Raw genomic sequence first — 20312 nt, forward strand, 5'->3', positions numbered from 1 at the left:
CGGGAGATACACGTTTGAAGTTTGAAACACCCATCTCTGTTCTGGCGCGTACGGCAGAGTCCACAGCCCCCACATAATTCCGGTGATGATGGCCATGATAATTCCTCTCGCCCTTCCTAACAAAATCGGATTCTCGTTACCTTTTCTCTATAAACCAATCACAACAAGAGGAGGAGGAGGAGGAGGAGGGAGGAAGCATTTGTTCTGCTTTTACTTGTCGCTCTGTATCATCACTTACCAGCTTCACTTGGGACGACGTCGTTCAAGCCTCTCAACCTGACTATGCCCCAAATGATTCTTCAGATCTCTCTGGCTTCTTCGAAAAGATCAAATACTGCAATCGCGGCTCCTCCGTATAGAGCGAGCTCTCTTTTCCTTTGTGTTTTGGTCAATCAACAATATTTTTTACTGTATAATTTTTAATATTTGCAGGAGATAAAATCTGAATTTATTCCATTGGTGATGGAGGATCAAATAGTTGGTTGCATACATAACGGGTAAGGCTATCTCTCCCTCCCTCCCTCTTTTTTGGTTTTTTTGCATTTTAAGAAAATGGGAAATTCAAATTGATGAATTAATTTTGATTTATGACAGTTTTTTTGATAATTATTTGAGGAGGTTTAAGGACGTGTTTGTTTTTGTGCCAAGTGATTCTCGTTTTGGCACCAATGTGACTTTAAATAAAACACTAAGCACGCCAGAGGAAAGAACCAGAGTTGTTGGAAATGTAATCAAATGCTTGGCAGAAGAAGAAAAGGAGCTGATTCCAGGAATACGAAATGAGGTATAAAGATCATCAACCCCGTGGAGCTTCTTTTTTTTTTTCTTGCTGTATTGGCTGTTTACTCGTTGATTTTCAATCAGTTGTACCCTGTCGCACCTTCGTTCGGATCGCCCCCCTATTTTTCCGTTGAACGTGCTGCTGCTACTTATTTTGGAATTAAGGTTTGTGCTTCTTATTTCTTTGCTTCATTTTTTTTCTTTTTGTTAGAATTAATTAATTTTTTTCTCTCTTTTCAACTCTATGAGAATAGGCATATGGAGTTCATATGAATGGTTTTGTGAAAAGAGATGGGGAGAAATTCTTATGGATAGGAAAGAGAAGTCCAATGAAACAAACTTTTCCTGGGATGCTTGATCATCTTGTTGCTGGTGGGCTGGTTTGTAACTGTCTATGATATTCATCAGTTACTTTTGTAATCCACATTCTTACTTGTATACCATTCAATGAAATTGGTATCTGGTTTGCATTGTCAGATTAAGACGAAGGGAAGATTCCGTTATTTATTTATTTATTTTTAACATTTGAATGCTCTGAATACTATGACGACCAAGTGGTAGGTGAACTCTGAACTGAACTTGGAGTGTGCAATGTCAATGTTAAATCCCGGATGATTACAATATTTGCAATCCATTTCCTTTAGTAGCGGCAACTAGCAAAAATAAGCATGCCATAGAATTGTCACTTCATTTCTGAGCCAACTCTTACATTATGGTAATGACAGCCTCATGGGATGTCTTGTGTTGCAAATCTTATAAAAGAATGTGAAGAGGAAGCAGGGATTCCTCTATCCCTTTCTAATCAGTAAGTTTTCTTCTTCTGATGAATTATGTTCAGCCTGCCTTGTATTGTCTGGGAAGCTGAATCTTGGTGCAGCAGGAACAGATCCTTTGATCAAGTTGTTTTGGTTGCAACCACTCTCGTTCTGATGATGGGTCTATGTTTCTTCTTTACAGAGCCATGTCAGTCGGTGCTGTTTCTTATGTGCATGTTGACGGGTATAGATACGAGAGGGGTGTTCTATTTTGTTATGATTTAGAACTCCCTGGTGGTTTTATTCCCAAGAATCAAGGTAAAACTGTGAAAGCTCAGGTTTTCAGCTGTAATTATATGTCAATTCTTCAAGCCTTTTAAATATGCCTAGAAATTTGAGGATTGTGTTTTTGACATTTCATGTTATCTTTACCATTATTGGCGTATCAAACTGTGACAGATGGGGAAGTGGAGAGTTTCAAGTTGATCCCAGTGGAAAATGTTGCAAATGTAATACGGAGGACCCAATTTTTCAAGCCTAATTGCTCTCTTGTTATCATGGATTTTCTGTTTCGACACGGGTATTTCTTCTCTATTGTTTCCCTTGTTTATTTTCACACTCATTTAGCGGTCACTCATTTAACTTTAAAAGATAAACTAATTTTTCTTTGCCACCTATATTATTATGACCCACCTCGTCATGGTGAGAAGATAATCACATTCATTAGTCATTTTCTGCCTGTAATTAGACAAACAATAGGGGCACCTACAAGCTTATCTCTGTCTTCCAGCTCTCATTAAGACCAGAACACCCATGACTTGCCACAAGAATCACACAAATTAATGTCTTGGAGCTTCACTCTTTATATCGCCTTTCCATCCCTTCACCTGAAACATTATTTCCTTCCCCACAATAAGAGCTTTATGCTCAAAGTTTGGGCTTCTATACAGCTTTGATATTTCCTGAAGAAGATAATGGCCTACTTAAGTCTATAGATGAGGTTCTGACTTCTGAAAGTTATAAGCAGTGTCAGAGCAAGGTATAGGTTTGTTACTGCCTCTGTGATGTAAGGCGGAGCATAAAATCTTCATAATTGTATTGTTCTGGTGTAAATTCTAGTTTCTACGTTGGATTTCCTTCAATTACTCCACTTCTGGAAACTTGTATTAGATCCTGTGAGAACTTGCTTAACATCAGTTTTTACTCAAATATCCTGGATCATTAGACCTTGTTACAGAAAGGTTGAGTAGAGTGAATTTCAGCTTGCGTTCTTTCTAGATCATTGGAACACAAGGAGCGATGAGGTAGATCATGGTGCATTCCCCTTAACCTCCACCATCACTGCTATATAATACTATCTTGATGGGTTTTCAGCCATATCATTCTTACATGCAGAGAAAATCAATTGCGGCGGAACTCGAGGACACTTCTTCTAAATCTTTCTTTTCATGATTTAGTTTTGTGGAATGGTTGTTGTAATATGCCTTTTAAACAAATAGCAAATAATGAAAACATCCACTGCGATTCTCATTCTAAAATTAATTGATATCTGTATTCATTGCAGTTATATTGGTCCTGAATGCTTGGGATACTTGGATCTATTACAAAGTTTGAGAAGTGGAGATACTTCCTAAATATGCTCTCGCTTTGTTGAATATCTAAACTTCAACAAAAAGAAGGGGAAAATATATATATAAGCTGTCCTGTGTGGTTGAATATCCTCTCTTTTGCAACAAGAAGTTTGTTTGCCGGAGACTTCTTTTATGGTGGTTGGAAGGTGCAGGCAGCTTGCTGTTTGGAGGTGAATCACGTCAATGGATCTGAAGTGCCCAAGCAAAGGTTAAGGAAAAAGAAAAGAAAAGAGAAAAAAAGGGAAAGCATGTAATATCTGGACCTCCACTTTTTCCTGCCTGCTGTGTTGAAAAAGTCCTTCGCCTTGACGGTAAATGCCAGTTTTTAGTCATTTCGAAAGATTTCACTGCTAAAAATAGATGCTGAATTTCATTAAAGATGCTGTAATTGTTCTTAATTACATTAAGACAGGCAAGAGCATGATGAGGTCCTTGGGATCACGGATGATAGTGCTGAGGACATTTGGTTTGCACCTGTCCAGGAGGCCAAATTTGAGTTTTGCTTCTCTCGTTTTATCATCAAAGAGGAATCCAAATTTATTGTAGACGCGGCGAGCATGGTGGGAACCTTTTGAATTCTATTTTTTTATTTAATTATACAATAATAATAAAATATTTTCAATAAATATTATAATAAAATTATATAGAAAACTTATTTTTTTTAATAAAAATTATCTTATTTGATTCATGTATTTTTATATAGAGTTAAAAATCTAATTTTATTTATTTATGCATTTATTTTTATTTTGATGAAAATATTTTTTTATTAAAAAAAATTGGTTTTTAAGTAATAACCTATTATGATCAAGAAAGCATGTTTTAAATATAAAATTTTTAAATTGATTATTTTTACTTTTACACATCTATATATATAAAAAAAACATGAAAATAATAAAATTTAAAAATTATGTAAAAATCCTATAATAAAAAATATCTCATTCTCATTTAATATCGATACTAATGAGCAAAATTATTTTTAAAATCTTATATGCTAATACATAAATTATTCATAAAGTGATGGACCATTTAATAATAAAAAAGCTATACTTTTCTTAACAACTAGAAAGACTTGTCTTGACATTAAGGGGCACATAAAAAAATATATATCCAAAACAAATAAAATCATGGTGAAACAAAAAGAAAAAAGTGCAAACAAAGAACTTACGATCAAGGGTGGGGCAAGTTTATGGAAAAGATGACGATAGAAAGCTAAGCATCAAGAACAAGAGTTTTATATGATGTGATGTACAAAATCCACTGAAAACATAAACATCGATCGTAGGAGTGTCGGGAAGTGATTCTAAGTTGTTTGAATCCTTTAGACATTTTTTTGAGCTTATTAATCACTTTCATTTTATAAATACATATCTTAGCTTGCATAAAATGCATAAACTTTCATAAAATGCATAAACTTTCACTCTTTTGAAAATATTTCAGGGAGATTGTAAGGAATGTTCCGGTTAGCGATTGTGTATGTTTATGCATTAAAAAACAAAATGCTTTTAAAAGCTATACTTTCTTTATTCAAAATGCAAATCAATCAATGTTTAGAATGTGTTGAGAATACATTTTAATCAAGGAGTTTATTGTAAAATCATCACAACTGCGAGTTAAATAAAATTCTAAGTTTTTTGAACAATGCTCAAATTGGATTCTTTCTAAGTGAAATGGTGTCATTTTAAAAAAATCAAAATAGTCCTTGAATTACGGCTTCCTTTCTATTGTAGCCCATGATTTATGAAAGTTATAATTAAATCTCTAATTGGCTTTATTTTTTTTGAAAATCCTTTCAATTTGGCCCTCAAGCATTTCTCATTAGACCCTTAAGTTTTACCATGCATTGCAATATGGTCCCTGACTCTTCAAATTATGTAATTTCAATCAAAATTCATTCCAAATATTAAAATTCTCTTCAATTGGATCCCTAATTAAATCAATTGCAACCTTCCAAGTTTCCTCCACTTTCATTTAGCTTATTAGCTTTCCAATTTGTGCAATCATGACCTAAGTTTCAATTTTTCATTTAGCTCCTCCACTTTCATTTAAGTCTTTGGGTTTCTCTTAATTGACTGAATTAAGCTTCCAAACCTTGCCACTTTTTTTTGGTCATTGGTCATCTAATATTTTCAATTATGACCGATTTCAACCTATTTATTCCATTTTTCTTCAATTAAAATTACATGCCCACATGACTTCCTAAGCAAAATACAAATTAAATTCTTGCCTGATTTCAACCTGAAATTAAATTTTATTTTTGAAATATTTTTTCTTTGAATATTTTTTTTTTTTAAATGATTTTGAAGACATTTTTTTTTTTCTAAAAATTCTTGAAAAATTCAAGGGGGGTAAAAATTGAGTTATTATAGTTGCCCCTACTTTACAATTCTTATGGAACAAAGTCTTATAAAAAAAAGGTTTTATGTTGCTTGTAAATAAAAGATAGTGTTTGTGAAAAAAATTTGAAAAGCTACAAAAGCAAAAAAAAAAAAAATAGAGTCTTGCTGGACTTAAAATATATTTGAGCCTTATTAGGCTTTAAAATTGCAACAAACCTTGCTAGGTTAAAATGTTTTAGAGTCTTACTAGACTCAATATGAGATTTTTATATTAAAATTTTTTTTTGTAAAACATTACACAATACTAACATTTTGGGTCAGATGAAATTCATGCTTTTTTTACTTATATGGAAATATAAGCCCTCCTCTTTTTCAATCTATCTTTCTTGTTTGTAGTAAGACTCGCTACTTTGAATTTAATCTCTTTTGATCGCTTGACCCACCGACTTACTCAAGTTTGCTTGTGTAAATCATGTCTCATTACAATCTGAACCTTATGTAACAACCATTGCCCTTTTAAGTTCACTATAAAAAATTTTGATTAGTTGACCATATCTTGAAAAGTGACAAACCATCTTTTAGCCATAATGTTTTTCCTATATGGATTGTGCCCCTAAGTGTAATATTCATTCATCTTTTCCCACCTTTTGTTTTTCTTAATGAAATAGTTATGCCTTTCACTCTTAACTTCTGAATTGGTCATCAACTTATTCTTTTAAACAAAATTGCTCCCAGTTGATCTGGATATGTTTATCTTTTTAACACTCATCAAAAAGCACATGTGCATCAATATCATCATAAGGTATTTCTTTTATCACTCATGGCTTGTGATGGAATTCTTCATGTCATCATTTAATTAGTGTCATTGCCAAGGTTTTTTTTTAATTAAATTACCCCTAGCTGATTTGACCACGTGTATTATTACCATCATGAATTACTCTAGTTAGTTTGACTGTATGTGTGAAATCCTAGAAAATTTATGATTTAATTATGCGGATGCATAACCTGCCATGTAAACGTAAGACTAAAAGTGATATATATTGGAGGGGATGACCTCCATAAAATGAATTTTATTTTAGAATTTATAAAGATAGAAAAACTGGTAACGTGTTTTGATGAATAAAATAATGAGAGAAATAACAAAATGAATATATTCCAAAATAATAAAAATGACCTTAAAGGTTTAAAAGGATAATTGATATTATTTTATGTGAAGATTGAACAAGAAAATTTGGATAGATGACAAAAAGTCATAAACTGACCAATTTTACATTAGAAAGCAGAGCTCTCAATTCAATCATCGGATTAGGTTGAAATTTTGCATGAAATCTATTAATATGTTTTCCTACATTGGTGAAAGATATCATCCCAATGAGAGTTTGGTAAAGACTAATGATTTAAGCAGAAACAGATGATTTACATGAAAAAAAAAAACAAATAATATATAAATACATAAATGAGGGACATAAATGTTATTAGGAAAAAATGGTGCCTTTAAAAACAGCAAAAGGCCACCATATTAAATAAATAAATAAATAACGGGGTAAGAGATAATAGAGAATTCGGTTACGGAGAGGTGTAGGATTTGGATGAACCAATAATGCTCCGGTGGCCATATCTCTGGAATTCACCGTTGGATCATGTTTATTTTTGGCTATATTGTTCTTCTCACACTCGTCTATTAATTGACCGGAGGTATTTGAAGGAACATAATCCATGGAACAGAAAACATCATCGGAAGTGTCCTGGAAAACAAAAGGAAATATACCTACAGGGCAGTTTTGGTCACCGGCCGATTTCTCTCTCTTTCACCGTTGGATCGTGCCTATTTTTTGATGTGTGGTGCGCCTAGATGTGGCCTTCATTCTGGACAGTGGAGATCGGAAACACACTCTCCGGCAAGGTTTGGTTGATGTTGAATAGTAGCTTGTCCATTTTCAGGTTAGTTTGGTTTTATTCAGATCTATTAAGATCCAACCGTTGGATTATTTTTATTTTGAGATATATTATACATAACACAATGATATATATTCTGACCGTTGGGTTCAAGGAAATAATCAAAGGTGGATGAGTTGTTTCTATTTGAATCTATTGTTAGTCTTAGTAAAACATTTAGGAAGCTTGATTTAATTACATGTTTTGATAAAATTAGAATTGTGTGGGTGTACGGTTTATGTAAGATGTAATGGTAAAATGTGTTCTTGTTATTAGTGTTGTTATAGATTAATTGTGTTGTAAAATGTGTTAGGGAAGTTTTGAAATTTGGATGAAGGGACATTGAGTTTGTTGATTTAATGGATATATGTTTTTAGGCGTTAAAAAGGATTAGGTCTAGTGGTAATTGAAATAAAACTTTATCCTCCATTTAATGTAAAGATTCAGCCTAGACATATAAATGAGAGGATGAGCTTAATTGTTTTAATTGCTATGGAATTTAAGTTGAATAAGGTTAGAATAGATATGAAATGAATTGGTAAAGGTTTATCTGGAATAATTAAAAAGGGAATCATCCCTCACCATGAATGAAGGCATTCGATTAAATGAAGAAAAAATAAGGAGATAAGACTTTGATTCATTTTCTATGAAAATTAGGTATGGATGCATATATTTGTATAAAGAAAATAAGGTAGAGTGTCAATTGGAAGAATTTGAAAAAGATCCAAATTTTCATCATAATATGGAATCCAATCAAAAATGGAAATCTTGAACTTGAGTTTATTCGACCTAATGTTATGGGGATTTTTATGGGATTGTGGTTTGTTGAATGCCAAATGAATTGTGTTATGTTTGAAATAATAGATTAATGTGACGAAAATTTTATTTTGTGGAATTTTAATGCTGTCCAAATGGATAATAAAATGGGAGGAAAATGTTAAATTAAGGCGTACATGGAATTATGATGAAGTAAAGTGGACTTATGAAAAAGAATTGAAAAACTTATCATGAAAATAAATAAATAAAAAATAAAGTCATTCGGCCAAGAGTTGGTTTGATAAGGAAAATGAATTAGTTTCAATGGTATGAATAAATGCAAAGATGTGATGTTACTAAGTCTGTACATGATGGATTGAGTAGACAAAAATAAAATAAAATAAAATAAGATTGTTAGGTCATGTTTAAAGATATTCAGTCTGGAAAAACAAGTCATGAAAAGAAAGGAAATAAATAAATAAATATGCGAATGCATGTGTCATGCGATTCTAAATTTAAATGAATTTTAGAATGGAATTTTCAATTATGGTGGAGCCACATTTGATATGTATCTTTAATGATACAGGAGAGATTGCAGAATCTGTTCAGTAGCATGGGACTTTTGTGCGAGTTCAAGCATTAGGTAGGTGTCTTACACGTCAAACTTTTGTTTTTAGAATACTTGTTAGAGTTAAATAAATGGTATTTTCTATAAATGTACTTGTGCTTGTGTAATTGTGAATGTTTATGTCGAGGAAAATATAGTGGGCTAGCTGGTTTGAATAGAGTTAGTAGCGCTATTGTACTGACTGTCGAGTTAGATGTATAATAACAAAAATGAAGTGTACCGACTTTAGGGTGATAAATTAATATATATTACCTGAAAATTTCCAATGTATCGCGAAAAAGGATGTGGGAAATCGAGGTTGTTATATGTATGTCCTCCAACAGACCCATATGTATTACCTTAATTCAAAGTGTGAAATATTAATAGTTTATCTACCTATGTTTATCTTCGTGTAATCATCATAGGATTCACACATAATGGACTCTAAGTTGATTAATGTAATATTAGGTTTTACAAAACACTAGTTTCTCTCTTACAATTTAGATTTTTTATAGGCCTAAATAAGGCTCGGATGTTGTTGTTCTCACCATTTTTTATTTTCCTTGTTGTTTATTGATTCATTTTCTAATTAGGTTTGCAAATTTTATTTAATTCAAGATTTATTAGCTAGGTCAGTTTCACTTCTTATTTTAACATTTATAAATACTATTTATGTAAGTCATTTTGACATTTATACTTTATCGAATAAGAATTCTCTCGTTAGAGTTTAACTTTAAATTTTAGGTTTTCAAAATTGTAGTTTCTCTTTTTCAATTGAGATCAATTTCATGTCCAAATTAAGCTTGAAAGTTGTTGTTTTACATTATTCTTTGTTTTTCTTATTTATGGATTCATTTGCTAATAAGCAGTGATAGAGAAAGCCAAGATAGTCACTTCTATAGAAAAATCCATGGTTGTCAAACTTGTGAGTTGACTTGTAAAATCATATGATTTTACGAGTCAACACATATATAATATGTGAAATTAGGTAAAAAAAACTCGAAAACTAGCAAAATCGGTCATACTCAGTAAATTCGGACCGAGTTTGAAAAAATTAAAAAAAAATTATTGGCTTTAAGATTGCATCTTCATTTGCAAAGTCTCTGACTGTAGCCCCCTCACCTTCTCCTCCAGCTGGCCTTGGGTGCGCTGCACCACAATTGGAACCTACACCTAGGGCAACCTCGCAACTTCGTGCTAAACAAACTATTTCTCATACACAATCACAACAGATTGAAGATCCTAGAAATGGGAATAGTAAGAGTTTGATGAGACACGTGAAAAGCTTCAGATGATTAGGGTGAGATTTTTACGGTTTGCACATAGACTTGGGCAGACTTCCTTGTAATGTTGTTGTCACACAGGTTTTATATAGATTGGGATTAGCTGAGCAGCTGTGAGGTAGAAATGGTGGTTGTGTTATTGGTTTTGATAGTGCCATGACAGAGCACCTTGAGACTGCTGGGCAAGAACCCTTTGATTTCTCTTTTACAACTATGGTTCTTGGAAAGACATGTGCGGGTAAAAGTGTCACTGTCAACTCTATATTTGAAAAAGTGAAGTTATAATGGTCAAATTTAAAATTATGATTTATGTAGTGATATATTATGGCTTGTTTGAATTATTTTTTTAATATTCATAAAAAAATATTAAAATGATTTTATTTTTTAAAATATATTTTTATATATTATATTAAAAATAAAAAAAGAATATTTTTAATATAAAAATATTTTTGTAAAAAACGTATTGTTAGCAACTACAAGAAAGCATCAGCCAATAGGAAAATACCAAGACCCGCTATTCCCAACTCCCTACAATATGAAACTTTTGATTTTCAAACTGGGACCTAATTCTGAAGTTTGAGCAGAGATGATGATATCTCTGCAAATTCTATCCCCTTTGCCTTCCTCCCACTTCATAAACCCTATTCCCCTTTCACTCCAATGCTCCAAAAACCCTAATTTCTACCCAAAATCTTTCTCCAAAACCCCTTATCCTGTAAAATCAACGCATACCCATTTCCTCTCTTTCCCCAAAAACTCCAACTTGAAACTTAAAACCTCACTAAGATTAAAACTTTCGGTTCAATTTCAGAGATTAATTTGTTATGGGGTTAAGGATTCTGATGAAGAGACTAAAGCAGTTGTGGATTCTGGTGGTGATGGCGGGGGAGGTGGAGGTGGAGGTGGAGGTGGGGATGATGGTGATGGTGATGGGGAGATGGAGAAAAAAGATGGGATTTTGCCAGAGTGGTTAAATTTCACTACTGATGATGCGAAGACTGTGTTTGCTGCTGTTGCTGTTTCCCTTGCATTTCGTTCTTTTGTAGCAGAGCCAAGATTCATTCCTTCTCTGTCCATGTATCCAACATTTGATGTTGGCGATCGTGTTTTTTCAGAGAAGGTAGCATGACTTCCTTTCCTTTTCTTTCTTTCCTTTTATGATGTTAATGAGGTTTTGTGGGAGTAAATTTAATGCTGAACTGAGGCACATTTCAGTCACGGAGATTGCAAGTTGATGCAAAGGTTTATTGTCTTGATGTCTCATTAGACGAAGTTTTTTTCTGAATAATGAGGGATTTTAACCATTGGGCGTTTAGCCTAGTGGTAATTAGCAAGTACGAGGGAACAACTTTAGATTCCAATTTATTGTGGAGTGCACTGAAATTTTTTGGGAGGCTATCAAAGTTTATACAAGATGTTGCATGAATGAGGAAAGTGTGTTAGTGTCAATCCTGGAAGGCTATGTAGGAACTTATTGCCTTTGTTTGTGCTACAATCAGAATGAGTTTTCTTCACGTTACATTTAGTGAATGGCACAACAATTTTTCTCCGGAAAGTGAGATTTTTCTACGTTCTAGATTTCCAGATTTAAAAAGGGTTGCCATACTGAGAATTAGTTCAGACATACCATAAAACCCAAAGAACTGACTGAATTGTATAACATTTGCCAATTATCAAATTTTATGAATGCCTAATGGTTGATCCTCTGATTTTGGAAAGAAAGGTCCGTGCTTCCTGGCCCTATGAGCCATGTTCGGGAATTTCATGTTTTTGCTTGAATCTCGATGTGAAAATGTTGAAATGACTAATTTTCTTATGAAATATCATGCATAAGATATGTTACGTGAAATTGTCAGGTTTCATACTATTTCAGAAAGCCATGTGTAAATGATATAGTGATCTTCAAAAGTCCACCAGTCCTCCAGGAAGTTGGATACACAGATGATGATGTCTTCATAAAACGAATTGTTGCAAAGGAAGGTGATACCGTGGAGGTCAGCTACCAAAGAAGGCACTTTTGCTAAGTAATCATATCATCAGTTCTGTGTTTTTATTATTCATAAGACACTTCACTCTCATTTTAGAATTTTATTTTTGAGATTTTGAGAGGGGGAAGGGTGCAAAATCAAATTTTGTTTATTTATGATGACAATGATGGGGATGATGTGCACCAAATAATGATGTTTTGCAGGATTATAGAACCTCATGTCTCAATACATTTGGATATAATGTGATTAACGTGCCTTCTAGTTCAAAAAACAGTGAGAGCATAGGGAAATGATGCTTGTCGAACATGTCTATCTTACAAAATGCCTGTCTTTCCGAGTGAACATGTCTATCTTACAAAATTTACATTTCAAATTTTCTCTTGGAATGTTTTGATTATTGCATTCAAACATGGCCCATGGTTTGATTGCAGGTTCATGAGGGGAAGCTTACAGTAAATGGAGTTGTGAGAAGTGAAAAGTTTATTCTTGAACCTCCTTCGTATGAGTTGACACCCATTGTAAGTATCAACGCTATCATCGGCATCTCATTTCTTAATTTTTGGATGTTCTTTTATCCCAACCAAGTTATAGGAGGAGGTTTGTGGTTGGTAGTTGGCCAACATGTATACAGTTTCACTAAGAACTCCTAACTGTCATCATAGTGAAATTACAGCTTAGAAGTTAAATTCTGAACTTCTTGCCTTGCAGCGTGTTTGCATGGAAATGTACCATTTTCCCCCTTGTTATAACCCATCACTTATTTCTTTGCTTTGTAACGCAGCATGTACCTGAGAACTCTGTTTTTGTGATGGGCGACAATCGCAATAACAGTTATGACTCACACGTATGGTAATGGCTCCTGAACTTACAACCGCTAGAGTATGCCTAGCTTTTTATATATTTTTTTCCCTTTTCAAATAACATTGTTGATGTCTGGAATTATGAATCTTTTAGGGGTCCCCTTCCTGCAAAGAATATAATTGGAAGATCAATCTTCCGCTATTGGCCTCCTTATAGGATTGGCCGCACAGTTCTTGAGACTGGCTGTGGTGTTGATAAGCAGGATAGCACTTCTTCATCTAAATAGTTTGGATATTCACAATCTTTGTATTCTGTCTTATTTTTTTTTAGCCTTTAATCTTGTCACCATTTTTTAACAAGATCTGTTAGAGCATTCTTCGCTTGATAGAGGCAGTTCTTACTGGGGAAAGTTTTTTTTGCCCCTTTCTAATGACCTTGATGTAATTGTAAGTCATACCTGTATTGATCTACAGAATTGAATTGTATTTTATGAAGCAAACACTCTCTCACACGCGCACATAAACCGACACACCACACTTGCGTGCGCATGCACACTCAAAAAATGGCAAATGATTTGATCTGATTCCAGCATGAGCAAGAATGCAAATAAGTTAAACTTGAGTTTATCAGAACATTCTTACCCATTTGGCTTTAAAAGTGGGTCCTATGGTGTATTTTTAATTCCGGGAAAAACCGTCTGGGCTCTTTGAGATTCCAGAAGGCAATGAGAAGTTGCATGTTGAATGCACTGTTTGAGTTGTTTCAATTTCAATTGCCATGTAGGATCATGCTTCAAGCCTAGAGTAGTGTTCCTTCATTCGGTAGTTATCATGGCGAGTCTCCCACTTTCTGTAAGTGAAGAGTACTGTTTCAGGAGTGCCTAATGATTCCTTGAACCAGCTAATCTACACATGAAGTGATTTTCTTAATTTGTAATTGTCTCTCCTCTGTACCTCACAGTCTCGCACACAGGATATCAAGGCCGACTGTATAGCTCAAGTCATCTTTAGACATAGCATAACAAGAAAACAAAAACGTCAAACACCAGAGCATGGACTTATTCTATATACAGTTGTATAGTTGACATGATTTCATGTGCCTAAAGCAACAAATTCTAGGGCTCGTATTGATTAGGCAGTGGATGGTATTCTTCTTCCATATGGGAAGATAAATCAACCACCTCGCCATTCAAAGGTACGTGCACGAATCCTCCTTAAATTTGATGGCTTTGTTGCTACGAGAATCAATTGCCAAAGAGCAAGCGACGCGCCTTCTATGCCTCGGCTTCACCAATTTTCCCACAACATTCCCTATTGACCTGACTTCAAAAACTAAGTCATTGGAGCTCCCCCGTTGTCTTCTGATGCTGCTAATCCCGCCCCTGCGCCATACAGCGGAACCTTTGTTCCTTCTAGATTCACGGACACGGTCCGGTGGCTCTTTCTTGGTTGGAAGTATCTTTTCAACTGCAAGCATAAACATGCAAGTGTTTACAGGCTTGCCCAATTTTTAAAAGGGAAAAAATGTACTTAATATCACTCATCAAAAGGGGCATCTTCAAGGTTGTCAATACCATTTTGTTTTTTATGCAATAATTGATATATCTTGTACCAGTTTAAATACCATTTTGTTTTTTATGCAATAATTGATATATCTTGTACCAGTTTAAAATAAAAAAAAACAAACAGGAAGAAATTCCATCTCGTTCAAAATCTCTTAAAATGATTTTGGTCGAAATAGAACAACCGAAATGTTCTGATTCCATTTCGGTCGTTCTATTCTAGCCAAATAGTTTTTTTTAATAAAAAAAATTTTTTTTTAATAAAAAAATTATTTTCTTTTCTAATTTAATCCTTCCAATACTTGATTTTTATAATTTATTATGGTTTGATTTGTTTTTGTTATTTCAGTCTCATGTACGTCACAGGTTTGACAGGTTAACCCAGTTAACTCGAGTTTTTTTTAAAAAAAAATTAATTGATTTTTTTTAAATTTTATTATTCAACATCTTTAACCATTTAGTTGATTATGAATTAAACTTTTTCATTTATTTTGGTTTGTTTTCTATGAAATTACCCTAGTCTCATGAATTGGGTTACAAGTTTCTCGAGTTAATCCAAGTACTTAGGCCATTTTATTGTCTTTTTTTTTAAAAAAATTTTTTTTTAATTTCATCATTCAAAAATAAATTTATTGGGAATTGAGATCTATAATTTGTTTTAAAGTACTTTATTTATGATTATCATGATTTAATAACCCGGGTCGTAGATTTAAAAGATTAACCCAGGTTGAACCTAGATCGATCTAATATATTATTCTCTTAATATTAAATTTTTTTAAATAAAAAATAATCTTAAATTTTTGTTAGTAAAATTATATTTTTATCGGTTATTTAAATTGATTTTGAATTCGTCAAGCCAATGAAATTATATTTTGACACTCATATTTTTATCTGTATTTAAAATTTCAAGTTAGTTTACCTTTAAATTTAAATTAAAATTATGTTGGTTGGGTTAATATTTTAAATTATATATATGAAAAGGCTCCGAAACTTTTTTTTTTAAAAAAAAAGAACGCTAACCGGCCAATTAGAACGGAATTGATAACCATATTGCTACAAAGTAGTTTCTACCTAATCGTTGCAAAAATCACTGTTGTGTAATCAACTCAACTTGCAGAGCCGATGCTGATGATCATAGCAAGAAAAACTTACCTCACCAGTTGCAACTGTCAGCTCTGAATACATAAGATTGACAGGAACGGAACTGACGTGAATGCCGAAAAAGGTAGCCGAGTTGTACACATTCATCTTCACTGAACAACTCACAGTCAACATCTTCGTTGGGACTCCTGTCATGTCCGAACCTTCACCAAAGTAAAAATTATGTACGGTCAAGCTCTGCAAATAAAGGAAAAATGGTCATCTTTAAGATGAAACAGGAAAAAAGATAATAACGAAACACAAGAAATTATATATTTACCAGGAGAAATCTAACATGTGCATACCTTAACAGTAATTTGGGGTTTGAAAGGCCTGCTGGCACCCCAAATGATGAAGCAAAAGACACAGAAAGCCGAAACAAAACCCGAAGCCCAAATCAAAACCTGACAGAGCCACCTCCTTGAAACCCCATTTCCATAAGGATCATAATCTCCTTCCTCTTCGATAACATCATCACACTTTGACTGAGGCCACCCCTTACTCTTGCTTCTCCCTTTCCATCCATAACCACCCCCGGAAACCCTGCTGGCGGACGATGACCGAGAGTGGCGGCCGTAAGAAAGGTGGGAAGGGGACTCCATGGGGCTGGCGTAGGCAGGAGTGGTTTGCATTGAAGAGGACTTATCGCCGTCGTGCGAGTCACGTGATGGGCTCTGCACGTAGTACAAGACGGGGCGTTTTGGAGATCGTGGCGACGATGGTGCCATGCTTGTCATGTCCGATTCCGATATGGCGCCGTGCAACATTTTTCTTTTGGAAGTTAGTTTGAATCAATGATTCAGGTTTGGAAGTGAAGAGGGAAGGAAGAAACGGCAAAGAGATGATTTTGGTTTAATTTGTATTCATTAAGTATTCCAACTGAAACAGATAAATAATTATTAAGAAGACAGCGGGCAGAGAGAGTTTGTTCTTCCACACGTCTCTCCTTCCCTACTTGAGTGACGAGGCCCGAAGAAAAGAAGCGTTACTGTTACATGCCTAGCTTCGGAACCGAACCACACGACAAAGTGCTTCGGGGACCAGGTGTTGGCCGTTCCCTTTTTATCTTTTCGCCGTTTAATGTTGACATGGCAGAGGCTATAGGCACGACACGAGGGAACACTTACTACGTTCGTTTTCACATTGATTTGACCACTTTTGATTTATTTACAGGGAGAGAAAAAAACTGAAAAATGATTAAATCAAGAAAAAAAATTTTTTTTAAAAAAAAAACTAATTGATAAAACCGAATCGAGAAGGAAATTGAGCAAACTGACCGCTTCAAAGAAAACCAAGAAAATCCGGTCAAGCTTAGTTTTAGCTTCAAAGAACCAGACCGCTTCAACCAAAAATTAAAAATACCGTTAAATTGATAGTGGTATAAATAGAAAGTTATAAGCAAACCCTAAACTGAAAACACTCTCACGCCCCCTAACCTGGTGTCTATCTTACTATCAAAAAATGAATACAAATAAAAATATCAACGGATTTTTTTATTAATATTTTATGATAATATTTATACAATTAAATCTTTTCATCGCTAATCTCATTAATAAATAACATCAAAAATATATTATTGACATATATCAAAAAAATTATAATCGGAATAAAAAAAATAAAATAACCAAATAATATGATGACATTTAAGTTTTTATATACGTAGTTACCAACTGAATTACAACGAGATTCAAATAGGTAATTTGTACAATGACGTGATATTGATACCAACAAATGACTAATGGAGTCACAGTCAAAATAATTTTATTGGTAATATTTAATATATAACCTGGCGCTCGACCTTCCTCTTTTCCCTTCCCCTCTTTCATTTCAACTTCTTCCTTGCAAAATTATCAATGCAACAGTTTTAAAGGCTATAAATTTTTATGTTATTAGGTTGTTTTGATGTATTGATATTAAAAATAATTTTTAAAAAATATTATTTTGATGCATTTTTAAATAAAAAGCACTTTAAATTACAACCGCTACTGCATCCCAAATAGACCTAAAGATGTTGCCATTTGAATTAAGTTTGTTTGTTAACTGACATTCTATTTACCAAATTGAATCCTATGTAGATAAACCATTAATCTCATCTTATATAACATTACATTAATTAAGCAATGCTTTAAAATAAAGAACATAATGAAAAATAAAAACAACTTACCTTTTTAATTATGACTAGGCTTCTTGGATCAAGTGAAAAGGAATGCTGCCCTTTTTTTTGGTGGTTCTCTCAAGATCTAGTAATTAAAACGATTATATATGCTGACTATGTTGGATTATGCTGCTATCTTTACATCATATCTTGAATTGGAGTCAGAAAACTGATGTTGTGGTGATGGGTTAAAAAAAATATATTTGGGAGTTGGTTGTAATTATTTTTTAAAGTATATTTTATTTAGAAAATATTAAAATAATATGTTTTTTAATTTTTTTATATATTAATATATTAAAATGATCTAAAAATATCAAAAAAAATATTAATTTAAAACAAAAAAAATAAAACTTTAAATTTTTTTAAAATATTTTTAAAACACAAAAATAAACATCATCTTAGTCATTTTAGCTTCCTTGCTTAAAGATAAATATTGGTTAGGAAGGAATTTTGGTTCCAAGCTTTCAATTTGTATACTTGAGGAAGTGTTATAATCATTGATTGCAGAAAAAGTAGTGATTATAAAATGTTTCAAGTTGTAATAAGTCTAGAAAATAAACATTTGAATGGTAGTTATCTTAATTATCATACAATATACTAAAAAAGAGAGTCTATTTTCACATATTCAATTTTAATATAGAAATCTATTTTTTTTTATTTTTAATTTCTTGGTTTGAGAGATAAGAAAAAAAGTTATCAGATAGAGAAGGAAAATTTTCAGTTAACACCAATTTCAATTATAAAAAAAATCATTGATCTTGGTGTTAATAGGTTCCTTCAAATAAGGATATTCTTATTTAGATGTTTTTTTAACTCTCCCATCACTTGAGATGGTATATATGAGCATGTATTTTTTTTTTTTTTTGGTTTGATTGTGTTTCTTTTACCTTTTTTTGGATTATTTAAGGTTATATATGAGTTTATCAAGATATATAGAATATTTTGATCAATATTTTGATAAAACAAATGGGTTAAAATAGGTTTTTAGATAAAAATAATAATAATAAAAAAAAAAAACTAACTACCCTTAATTTCACAACCACCATACTCGATAGAATCTAAAGAGAGGCAAGTGACCTATCACAGATTGCATAGGCATGTAGGGCTAGGCTGAAAGGCTATGTGCATTTGGCCACCATGACACACCTAGGTCTTTCTTTTTTGGTTATTTTTTTTTTCAATTTCATTCTTTAATGTTAAGTTTTTATTGAATTCTTTTTATTTTAACAAATTTTTATTATGTTTTTTTAATGTAATGCAATTGAATTTTTACTTATTTCATGGAGAAGATTTCAAAGTTCTTTTATGATATTAGAAGGCATTCCTTATGTATAGCCCTGCTTAGATTTTTTTTCCCTTTAATTTATTCAATCATTTTATTAAATAAAACACTAGTTCCAACAAATAAAGTTAATAAACACCATTGGGTACATCATCCCAAGATTAAATTTCTTGATCTACATTTATCTTTTAATTTTTATAATTTATGAGTTTTTTTCTTCATTTATTGGCATAAATAATTCTCGATTTATTCAATTAGATGTGTGGATCAAGTTTTCAATTTATGGTTATGAATTTTTATGTCAAAAAACGCAATGAAAAGCTTGCATATGTTTTTAAAAAATAAAATTTATCACCCGTGATGAAGTACTGGTCAAATAGCTAGCATAATGAATAAAAATAGATGATGTTTCACTATAAAAATTGCATTGTGGATATTGCAGATGATGATTTTGTAATTCTTTCCAAAAACATTTCTTTAGTATACTTTTCAAATTATGCACTTTAAGTCCTTCAACTTTTCACAAATCCAATTTTGGTAAAAAAAACTTTATTTTTCTTACATTTTAATTCATAGTTTGAAAAAGGAGAGAGAAAGTGGTCTGGTTTTGATGATAGAGAGAGAAAGTTTTTATTAACACCAATTTTGACCATAAAAAGATCAATTTCAGTATCATGAGTTTCATTCTACGAGGAGAGTTTAGTCTAAGCATTCTTTTCTTATAAACTTTCTTAAGTTGGTAGATCTAAGCTTGAGAAATTTTTTTTATTTTTAGTTTGGTGGATTTTAAGGTTATTTGAGGCAATATATAATTTTATCAAAAGTATTAGGATATTTAAATGCAAGATATTTTGGGTTAAAAGTTAAAATCAAGTTTTTTCTTGGCCGAAAAAAAAAAAAAAAAAAGAACTTTGTCTGAATTTTTGACAACCTTCTGACCATCTAAAACTAGCGGCAAGAGACGAATTGCGTATGTATTTTTTTTTTAAAAAAGGGAAATGACAGTTCATCTAACCTTTAATAAAAAAAAAATATAAAATCAGCCCCCTTCCAGTAACATTTCTTTTTTTAAACGGTTTGCAAGGTTAGGTTTTTTTATCGTGTTGTGGGTATATTTTCTACAGAAATGCTAAACGGTTTGCAACTAGCTGAAGTGGTCAGAGAATGCAAATGATTTAATATGTTCAATTGTGATATAAGAAAAAAAAATAATAAATCATTATTTTCAGACAAGTGTCTTTCACCCATCTCCTGCTCACTTGTCTTTTTCATTCTCAGAATAATGTCTTGAAACCATGCAGA

The 20312-nt window shown here is 32.6% G+C and overlaps 3 protein-coding genes across 8 annotated transcripts; 2 read left to right on the forward strand and 1 right to left on the reverse strand.

Annotated features, from left to right (window-relative positions):
* On the forward strand, positions 1-3711 carry LOC118047931 (nudix hydrolase 20, chloroplastic-like). 5 transcript variants are annotated; one of them, XR_012170234.1, is made up of 10 exons: positions 1-353; positions 433-497; positions 595-784; positions 865-945; positions 1035-1160; positions 1506-1585; positions 1738-1853; positions 1995-2115; positions 3100-3477; positions 3579-3711. XR_012170234.1 is itself a non-coding variant. In XM_035057380.2 (9 exons), the coding sequence occupies exons 2-9, from the start codon at positions 463-465 to the stop codon at positions 3167-3169; spliced, it is 819 nt and encodes a 272-aa protein (XP_034913271.2). In that variant the 5' UTR covers positions 1-353; positions 433-462; the 3' UTR covers positions 3170-3711. The 5 variants fall into 5 exon arrangements, 4 of the variants coding, with proteins under 4 accessions (XP_034913271.2, XP_073266348.1, XP_073266349.1 ...); XM_035057380.2 differs by having other exon boundaries at positions 3100-3711; XM_073410247.1 differs by lacking the exons at positions 3100-3477; positions 3579-3711 and having other exon boundaries at positions 1995-3093.
* Positions 3712-10585: 6874 nt separating this feature from the next.
* On the forward strand, positions 10586-13371 carry LOC118048041 (chloroplast processing peptidase). 2 transcript variants are annotated; one of them, XM_035057554.2, is made up of 5 exons: positions 10586-11203; positions 11940-12077; positions 12503-12589; positions 12853-12920; positions 13026-13371. In XM_035057554.2, exons 1-5 carry the CDS (start codon positions 10670-10672, stop codon positions 13156-13158), a joined length of 960 nt encoding a protein of 319 aa, XP_034913445.1. In that variant the 5' UTR covers positions 10586-10669; the 3' UTR covers positions 13159-13371. The 2 variants fall into 2 exon arrangements, with proteins under 2 accessions (XP_034913445.1, XP_073266351.1); XM_073410250.1 differs by lacking the exon at positions 11940-12077.
* Positions 13372-13778: 407 nt separating this feature from the next.
* LOC118048044 (uncharacterized) lies at positions 13779-16533 on the reverse strand. The gene is made up of 3 exons (XM_035057560.2): positions 15879-16533; positions 15586-15771; positions 13779-14338 (listed from the first exon to the last, which is right to left on the reverse strand). Exons 1-3 carry the CDS (start codon positions 16338-16340, stop codon positions 14204-14206), a joined length of 783 nt encoding a protein of 260 aa, XP_034913451.1. The 5' UTR covers positions 16341-16533; the 3' UTR covers positions 13779-14203.
* Between the last annotated feature and the right edge of the window lie 3779 nt (positions 16534-20312).

The sequence above is a fragment of the Populus alba genome, chromosome 6 (genome assembly GCF_005239225.2).
Source record: "Populus alba chromosome 6, ASM523922v2, whole genome shotgun sequence".
In the NCBI taxonomy this organism is placed as follows: Eukaryota; Viridiplantae; Streptophyta; class Magnoliopsida; order Malpighiales; family Salicaceae; genus Populus; species Populus alba.

What these genes read in the sequence shown, in the direction of transcription:
- LOC118047931 (XM_073410248.1), top strand. Translation starts at nt 463, where the DNA reads ATGGAGGATCAAATAGTTGGTTGCATACATAACGG. An exon ending in ATCTTGTTGCTGGTGGGCTG is followed by an intron (nt 1,161 to 1,505) that starts GTTTGTAACTGT and finishes TGGTAATGACAG; the next exon opens with CCTCATGGGATGTCTTGTGT. An exon ending in TTTTATTCCCAAGAATCAAG is followed by an intron (nt 1,854 to 1,994) that starts GTAAAACTGTGA and finishes AAACTGTGACAG; the next exon opens with ATGGGGAAGTGGAGAGTTTC.
- LOC118048041 (XM_035057554.2), top strand. Translation starts at nt 10,670, where the DNA reads ATGATGATATCTCTGCAAATTCTATCCCCTTTGCCTTCCTCCCACTTC. An exon ending in AGGAAGGTGATACCGTGGAG is followed by an intron (nt 12,078 to 12,502) that starts GTCAGCTACCAA and finishes GTTTGATTGCAG; the next exon opens with GTTCATGAGGGGAAGCTTAC. An exon ending in CGTATGAGTTGACACCCATT is followed by an intron (nt 12,590 to 12,852) that starts GTAAGTATCAAC and finishes TTTGTAACGCAG; the next exon opens with CATGTACCTGAGAACTCTGT.
- LOC118048044 (XM_035057560.2), bottom strand. Translation starts at nt 16,340, where the DNA reads ATGTTGCACGGCGCCATATCGGAATCGGACATGACAAGCATGGCACCA. An exon ending in AACCCCAAATTACTGTTAAG is followed by an intron (nt 15,772 to 15,878) that starts GTATGCACATGT and finishes CTTTATTTGCAG; the next exon opens with AGCTTGACCGTACATAATTT. An exon ending in TGACAGTTGCAACTGGTGAG is followed by an intron (nt 14,339 to 15,585) that starts GTAAGTTTTTCT and finishes TTATGCTTGCAG; the next exon opens with TTGAAAAGATACTTCCAACC.